This window comes from Polypterus senegalus, chromosome 4 (genome assembly GCF_016835505.1).
Source record: "Polypterus senegalus isolate Bchr_013 chromosome 4, ASM1683550v1, whole genome shotgun sequence".
Classification (NCBI taxonomy): domain Eukaryota; kingdom Metazoa; phylum Chordata; class Cladistia; order Polypteriformes; family Polypteridae; genus Polypterus; species Polypterus senegalus.
The window spans coordinates 238,502,489-238,510,456 of NC_053157.1; the positions used below are offsets into that span (position 1 = coordinate 238,502,489).

Sequence of the window (7,968 nt, forward strand, 5' to 3'; positions counted from 1 at the left end):
GATCCTGAAAGCAGAAGGGTTAGGATTAAATCAAATCCATTAACCATCCACAAGTATGGGCAATCGGACTACAATAACAGCTATAAAATAAGGTAAACTGCCTTGACATCTCAGGCACTGCTTGAATACTTTAGACAAGACCAACAGTATTAAAATAGGAAGGCACTAGAAGACACACAAGTACCCACCAAAACATATTTACTCACTTTTAGCAGGGCAAGTCTGAGTACAGGGGTCTGTGGCAGAGGGGTAGCAGGCAACCGCAACACAGTAGATGAAGATCTACAGAGACAGGAAGGACACAGTCATGAACCCAAGCACGTCTAGGAATCCCAGACATCTAAATATTTTCTCACAACTGGATTAGGAGACACTCCAAACCAGAGAGAGAGAGAGAGAGAGAGAGAGAGAGAGAGAGAGAGAGAGAGAGAGAGAGAGACCACAAGACCATATTAGCTTCAAGGAAGCACAAAACAAAATTCCCACTTGCAAGGGAACCCACTTTTTCAGCCAAAGCTTTCTGAGTGAGAGGATCCACAAAAGCAAACATCTCAAACACAAATCTCTTTGTAATGACTTGGGTAGGCCACTCCAGATGTGCTGTCCACAGTCACCAAGCTTGTCAAATAGTTGTCCCCCATGTTTGAACACCTGGGACAAGCAGACCTCCCCAGTTAGCAGTGAATAGCCAAAATCTCCACCCCACCCTCACAAAAGGGGTACCTACCCATTCACCAGAAGGCTCCACTGGGGCTGGCTGGAAGCAGAAGGTCCTGGGGTGACCCAGCAGTCTCCAAGTGTCAGAACAAGGTTAGGGTCAGTCCTGTTCACGATGTGCACTTCCACAGCCACAGGATCCCTCAGTGTTTTGGTCACTGGGTAGTCCGCATCCACATAGTAGGAGCCATAGGAGGAATCTGGGCATGAACATCATGGTCAAAAGATAGCCTACCGACCTACAAATATGCTTTTTTTTGGTTTTGTTTTTTTAAAAAAAAAAGCAGCACACCTTCTCTTCAAAGACACGGACACCACACCCCATAAAAGTACCTTTTGCAATGACCAATTCCAGGTCAAATGGCCCTTGCTCTACTACTGGAAGAGGTGGCGCCACAGTATACACCTCAGCCTCCACTTGCACATCCTGGCTTCCCGAGTAGGTGCACTGGAAGAATAACCTGAGGAGAGAAACACTACATCATAGCAGGTAGAGCACATTTAGGGTTAGAGGAAGCAGGTTCAGAAGCCTTACTTGTAGACACTGTCCCTGGTGATGGAACCATCTGGACCAGTCCTCACAGTGATGGCAGCAGACAAGGCGTTCTGGTAGGTCACATTGCCACCAGCCAGCTGAAATATAAATCACTGCTGACAACTACATCGTGGGGATATTCAAAGGAGTTCTCGACCAGGAATCAACCCCATTAAAAACCTTTACCTGTTGCATCTTATCAAGCCACATGAAAATGCCAAGTGCAACCCAATTTTCAACTAGATCCTTAAAGTTTGTCTTCTAGCCAACATTACTACATCCCCCAGATGGAGTCTCACCTGAACTGTGCTGCCACAGGCACTGACTGGAAACTGGTACATGACAAAGCTGGACAGGCTGGTCACAGGGCTGCAGCCAATGGAACTGCTGTCCACCAACTGGAGGAAGCCAAGATCCAGGGGAGGAAGGGTCACATTCATAGACACCACCACCACAAACTGGCCATCCAGGGTGCACTGCACAGTCACTGACCAAAGCAAACAAGCATGAATATCCAGTGGCAGCCACCTTTGTTCACTCCCTCCAACCCCAACCACTCACCATCATTGGCATAGTAGCATGGACTGGTGCTGCTGCTCGAATCGTAGCAACAGTTGTTGGCTTCACAGTCTGCTTGAGTGATGGATGAAGACCCCCCACAAGGGAGCTTCTCACCATCTGCCACTGTGCATCTCTTAGCAACACTCCCAGATCGGCGGACTGCGATGGTTAAAAAGCCCATTTAGAAGATGGGAGAGACACTTGGGATACCAACCCAGAAAAGAAAATCATACCTGGCTTTTGACAGGTGAAGGTTTTCACATTTGATCGAGTTCCAACAGCAACGGTCACGACATACTGGTAGCCCTATAGAGAACAGGAGAGGGTCAGACAACACATACAGCTTAATTTAAAATTTCTACCAACAACTAAAGCGCCGGCGCTACTCACCTGTTCAGACACGTGAGCGTACGATGAAGAAAAAGGGACCGTTAGTGTGGTGCGGCCAGACATTACATGAAGGACAATTCCTGGGAGATCTTTTGTCACCTTTACAAGTCCGCCTCTCGTCTCTGAGAAATACAAAAGTGTAAATCAGAGGACAACATTTACACGAAGTCAAGGAGAAGTACCAGTGTTCAAGGAATCTCCGCACTCACTCTGGAGAAAAAGAAGCGGAAAACCAGAAAATGACAAGGTCATCGTGTTGTCGTCGCCGCATTTCTTTGTCACGTCCTCTGACCGAGCAAAGGCAAAATGAGCACCCTGCACCCAAACGACCAGCCAGAAAAGACACCTGTAAACCAAACGCACCATGCTGTGAATGCGGCAAAATAAAACAAGACATAAAGTAGCGAGCGTGTGCGCGGGTTTAAATCATCGGGCAGCGGCGCGCGCAGGTGACTTGTTAGTGAGAAGGCGCGAGAATGGAGTGCGGGAAATCGTCGGCACTCCGTCTGCTCGTGCGGCTTTATTGATCAATCAACACGTCACAACATCGGACTTATACGTCAAAAGGAAGACCGTGTAGAAGTGACCGCTATGCGGGGAGATCTGTCTGATAATTTAATGAGGGAATTCGGAAAAACATTAAGGAAGAAAAGAGACGAAAGATGTGAGAACTACGAGTATTTTTAAAGAGAGGCTTTGTAATTCTTTTCAAATTCTTGTAAATTTATACAGACTTATTTTACTGGTTTACAGAAGGTGGAAGACGCCCTGGTTTGTTTCTTTTTATTTCCGCTGGTCAACGTTATTGGGGGTTTATGAGGCTAAGTTTTAAATTCAAACCCTTCCAACGGTTTGATTTTGCATACGTAGTTTTATAGCCACTACATCATAAAGATTAACGTGATGTAGCGATTGAAAAACAATGGACAAATGACTCTCTATGCAGACTGAGGGATGTCTCACTGCCGTTTTAGGGATCCCGTTTCCAGGAACTTAAGAGCTTTCATTCTTCGTGTTAAGAGTTCCAGAGATGGACTTGACTGGAGTCAACATGTGGATGGAAGTAAAGGCTGACCGTCAAAAGCATTTATACTATATACAGCAAAGAATAGCGACAAGAAAGGCTCATCATCCCTCTAAATCTTTAAAATCACTTGTCAACTGATGTCATTTTGTTTTCTTGAGTTCTAGTACTGTTTTCCAGTTCACTAACTACTTAGTGTATTCTTTCCCTTTGTCATTGCCAACTGATGTCAAACTACTCTTTAGCAGACAGCAAACTTGTGTGGATGTGCTTTGCAAGAACAAAGTTAAGCCTGAAGCTAACATTTACATTATTATTATTATTATTTTTTTGTTCCTGTTATCTCTTATCAGAGTCCTCCCCCACGTGAGTCCTGAGGAACCCCCAGATTCTCCTGGTTCTTGTTCACAGAAATCACCTTTGCCCATGTAGGCCAGTGCCCAACTACTCCTGGCCTGTTACAGTTTCATGGATCCAAGATATCCCAACCACTGGGGCTCACTACTTGTGTACGGGAATCCAAAACCACTCATTTTAAGTGCTGCAATAGTAAAAGCAGTTGTCTAATTTCTGCCAGTCGAAGTGCAAAGGAGTAAAAAGGAATGAAAGAAAAAGCAAAAAGAAAGGAGAAAAGTTGCACTGCTGTGTTTGTGAATGCAGTGAAAAAAAGTCAAGAAAGTATGATGGACAGGGTCGGATTTCTGTGGAACAAAAGAACAGTCAGAGCGTACAGAGCAGGTTTGAACATACTGGTCATGTTCACAGCATGTAAAGATATTAGTCGGGGACGTTGAAAAATTAATAACCTACTGCCCCCATCCAAGGGCACCAAATCCTAATGAGAGATCATACAGTTCATGACCAAGAATGACTAATTTCAAGGGAGGAGGCAGACATGCCTATCAATGTGTGAAACGATTGCTGTAAGCGTTTTTTAACAAAAAAGAGCTTTAAGTGTTTTGGTACAATAAGTAAGAATCTGGCAGAAGTGTGTAGCAGTTGAGGGAATGTGAAGATTCACTATGTTGGAAGATGATCATTTGTTTATTTTATTGTGGGGGACCCCAGGAGTGCACACCCTGTCATAGAGACACTGAGAAATGGCACAATGAACAGATAAATGATGAAATAGGTTAGTAATGGAAAAGAATTCACAATATCACATAAACCACACACACAATGACCCACCCCATGTCCCCAACACCAAACACTAACAACAAGATCCACGACAGTCTAATAAAGCAAGGGCATTTGATGATGGATGTGTCAATGAAAACCTCTTTTCTGAAATCAATGTAAAGTTTTGTCCTACCAGGTTCTGGAGACGGTATAGGGTTTGAGGTGACTCGGAGCACTACACCCCAGATGAAGGAATATCTAATGAGTACAAACTCAATTGGATCCCGACCTGTCCCTGCTTGACCATCTGTGTGTATAAGGCATATTAAAACAGATTGATGATCACGGTCTCCCAGCCATGATTTACATTCCTTTGTAAAATGCCCTGCCTGCTGAATCTTCTTCCCAGCTGCCCCTGCCCCTTCCAAAGCTATCCAATAGAGTTATACCACTGGGAGATGTAGGGCATTTTAAGTAGTGCTGCTACAAATGATCATAAGATTCTGGGGGTATTTACTGTTCGTCGCTTAAATCACCCGAGATCAGATGCCTCATCTTGGATGAATTGATGCCGGTGAAGCTCATCCGGGATAAGTTGGTTTTTCAAACGCAGCTGTGTAGTAGAGTAGTCGAGCTGGATCTAATCATCTGAGATGAATGCGCACACCCGCACTGATTGAAAAGTCCATATATATTGAGTCTAGAAAACATGATCAGCAAGTCTTTGATGGCTGTAACAATATGATGAAAGATCGGGTGCATTGTTTCCACACTCGCGGAGCAGGACCTTTTACTCGAAAGATATGAAGAATTTCAAGATTTAATATGCACAAGGGGTAACACTGCAAAAGCAGTCCAAACCAGAAAAGACATCTGGCAAAAAGTGGCCGACAAATTAAACGCCAAGCAGTGTGCATTGTACTTACTGAATGCAGTGTTTCATTTCTTATGTGTCAGATTAATTATTATTTAATATGTCATAATTCCAGATTGAACGTGAGCACAGGTTAAAGTGAAGTACAAGAATATACTTCAAACTGGTAAATATTGGTATGTAACTATTTAAAGAATTGTTGACATAAAGAATCATATATAATATAAAAAAAATACATTAATTTTAAAGCTATTAAGAAGGCAGACAAGCAAACAACATGGGGAGGTCCACACACTCCAGAGCTAACCCCTGCAGAAGAGTTGGATCTCCAGTAAAATGCCCATCAGCCTTTTTCTGAGGGCATTCCAGGGGGAAGCTCCTCCTCAGAACCAGTGGCAGGATGCAGTGGTCACTTCATTTCAGGTGAAGGGTGGTCATTGCATATATTTGTCCTCAATGGGTGCCATAGGTATGTTCCGTATCGCCCTCTTTTTTGTTGGTTCAGTTGCAGGGAATGTCATATTCCTAAAACTTGTGTCTGACCAACGAGATATTGACGAAGGTCAAATATTTGATGAAGACATTGTGTCTGATTATTCATCAGGAGGAGAGGTACATTTTCCAAATAATGTTTGCTCAAACTCCACTCTGATCAGTCCCATGTGCCCCAATCACATTTGAAATCCTGGGTAATGCGAATGTTAGCCTGGTTGTGAGATTCTTTACGGAGCTGTGGGTGTTTTTGTCTTTGTACCTGCAATGGCATGAAACGCCTCTTTTAATGTCTGAACACGCAGGTGTCCAGGAAACTATGAAAACCCGAAGGAAATATTTTAGAGCCAAACTGACTTTACGAATTGCCTGGCAAACTGCACTTTTAGATTGATTTTCCGCATCGCCTACAGTGTATAAAAAAAGTGCCGCTTGCAAAAAAACCTCAAAGCAATGCATACTGTCTGTGTGGTTGTGACAGCCCGACTTCGCCTTCGATTATGAGGTGCAAATAAATCTTTGAGGTACAATATCCCTCCCTCGGCTAAAGCGGTATCTTTCGAAAAGAATTTCCTCATGAGCAATAAAAGTGGTGCAAAACCAAAACTGTATGAAATTCTCTTATAATTTGCACACCGATGTCAATTGGTCGCTCATTCATGAACAGTGAAGCCACGACTGAATTAATTCCATGCACAGACACTGATTAAGTGTGTGAGCTGATCCTTGTTTACATCGAGCAGGTTTGAGGATTTGGATGTGCTGTTATGACAACACATCCAACAAGAGTTTCGAAAAACCAACCAATCCAGGCTCAGGCCAAATCATCAACAATTACATCCGGCTAAACGAGTAATCCACGTACGAAAAATATCCCCTCAGTCTTATAGAATACAATGTTGCAGTAACAGTGAGATTTTTTTCCATACTACCAGAAGAGCCTCATGAGAAGAATTTAGGAGTCATAGTGGACTCTAAGCTATCAACTTCCCAACAGTGTTCAGGAGTCATTAAGACAGCTAACAGAAAGTCAGGTCATATAGCGCCTTGACGTGTGGAGTACAAGTCACAGAAGGTTCTGCTCAACCTTCATAACACACTGGTGAGACTTCATCTGGAGTTCTTTGTGCACTTTTGGTCTCCAGGCTACGAAAAGGACATAGCAGCACAAGAAAAGGTCCAGAGAAGAGCAACTAGGCTGATTCCAGGGGTTGAATTATGAGGAACGAGTAAAAGAGCGGAGCCTATAGAGTTTAAACAAAAGAAGATGAAGAGGAGACATGACTGAAGTTTAAAATTATGAAGGGAATAGTCCAGTGGATCGAGATGGTGACTTTAAAATGAGTTCATCAAGAACTCGGGGACACAGTTGGAAACTTAATGGTAAATTTTGCACAAACATTAGGAAGTTTTTCTTTACACAAAGAACCATAGACACTTGGAATAAGCTACCAAGTCATGTGGTAGACAGTAAGGAATTACAAACCTAGACTTTTTGGAGGAAATAATTGAATAGGACTGGCAAGCTTTGTTAGGCTGTTCTGATCTAGCCCTACTATTACCCTAGGGTCGGTACCGACCCGTTTTCAAGTTTTAAATGCATAAAAGTACCACATACATGGAGGTTAGTACCACCTGACGAGACTCGCAGGACAACTGGCAGGGCAGCTGCTGAAAATATCAGAATGACTCCTGGGGTCACAAGGTTTGCCATAACAAGGATAAGTGACATCAAAACAAGTTTTGAACAGTTCATGCCATCATCGTTGAAAAAAAATAATACTTGACATGACAAACCTAGAAGGACAAAAAGTCTACGGAGACACATGGATTGACTTTGATGAAGAATTCCTGGATGCTTATATTGGAATTCTTCTTCTTGCTGGAGTATACCGATCCAGCAATGAGGCCACAGCCAGTCTCTGGGACACAGCAACAGGCAGAAATATTTTTCGGGCCACGATGTCACTGAAGAGCTTCCACATGATCTCGAGAGTCCTCAGGTTTGACAACCGAGACATGAGAGCAAGACTTGATAAGCTTGCTCCCATAAGGGATGTCTGGGAGAGATGGGTGCAGCGCCTGCCTTTGATGTTCAATCCTGGGCCAGAGGTTACCGTAGACGAGCGTCTTGTGCCTTTCCGGGGAAGATGCCCTTTCCGGCAATACATGCCCAATAAGCCAGCCAAATACGGGATAAAATTCTGGGCAGCCTGTGTTGCAATATCAAGCTATGCTTGGTACATGCAAATTTAC

At 43.6% G+C, this 7,968-nt stretch overlaps 1 protein-coding gene across 1 annotated transcript in view; it reads right to left on the minus strand.

Moving 5' to 3' along the window:
- The window catches only part of LOC120528931 (zona pellucida sperm-binding protein 4-like), a 7,112-nt gene extending 5,118 nt beyond the window's left edge, over positions 1 to 1,994 (minus strand). The window contains exons 1-7 of the mRNA XM_039753007.1: positions 1,814 to 1,994; positions 1,552 to 1,739; positions 1,253 to 1,350; positions 1,051 to 1,178; positions 728 to 917; positions 585 to 618; positions 207 to 282 (exon numbers count right to left, since the gene is read on the minus strand). Of these exons, the coding sequence (XP_039608941.1) occupies positions 207 to 282; positions 585 to 618; positions 728 to 917; positions 1,051 to 1,178; positions 1,253 to 1,350; positions 1,552 to 1,739; positions 1,814 to 1,994 (895 nt within the window). The remainder of the gene's footprint in view (positions 1 to 206; positions 283 to 584; positions 619 to 727; positions 918 to 1,050; positions 1,179 to 1,252; positions 1,351 to 1,551; positions 1,740 to 1,813) is intronic.
- Between the last annotated feature and the right edge of the window lie 5,974 nt (positions 1,995 to 7,968).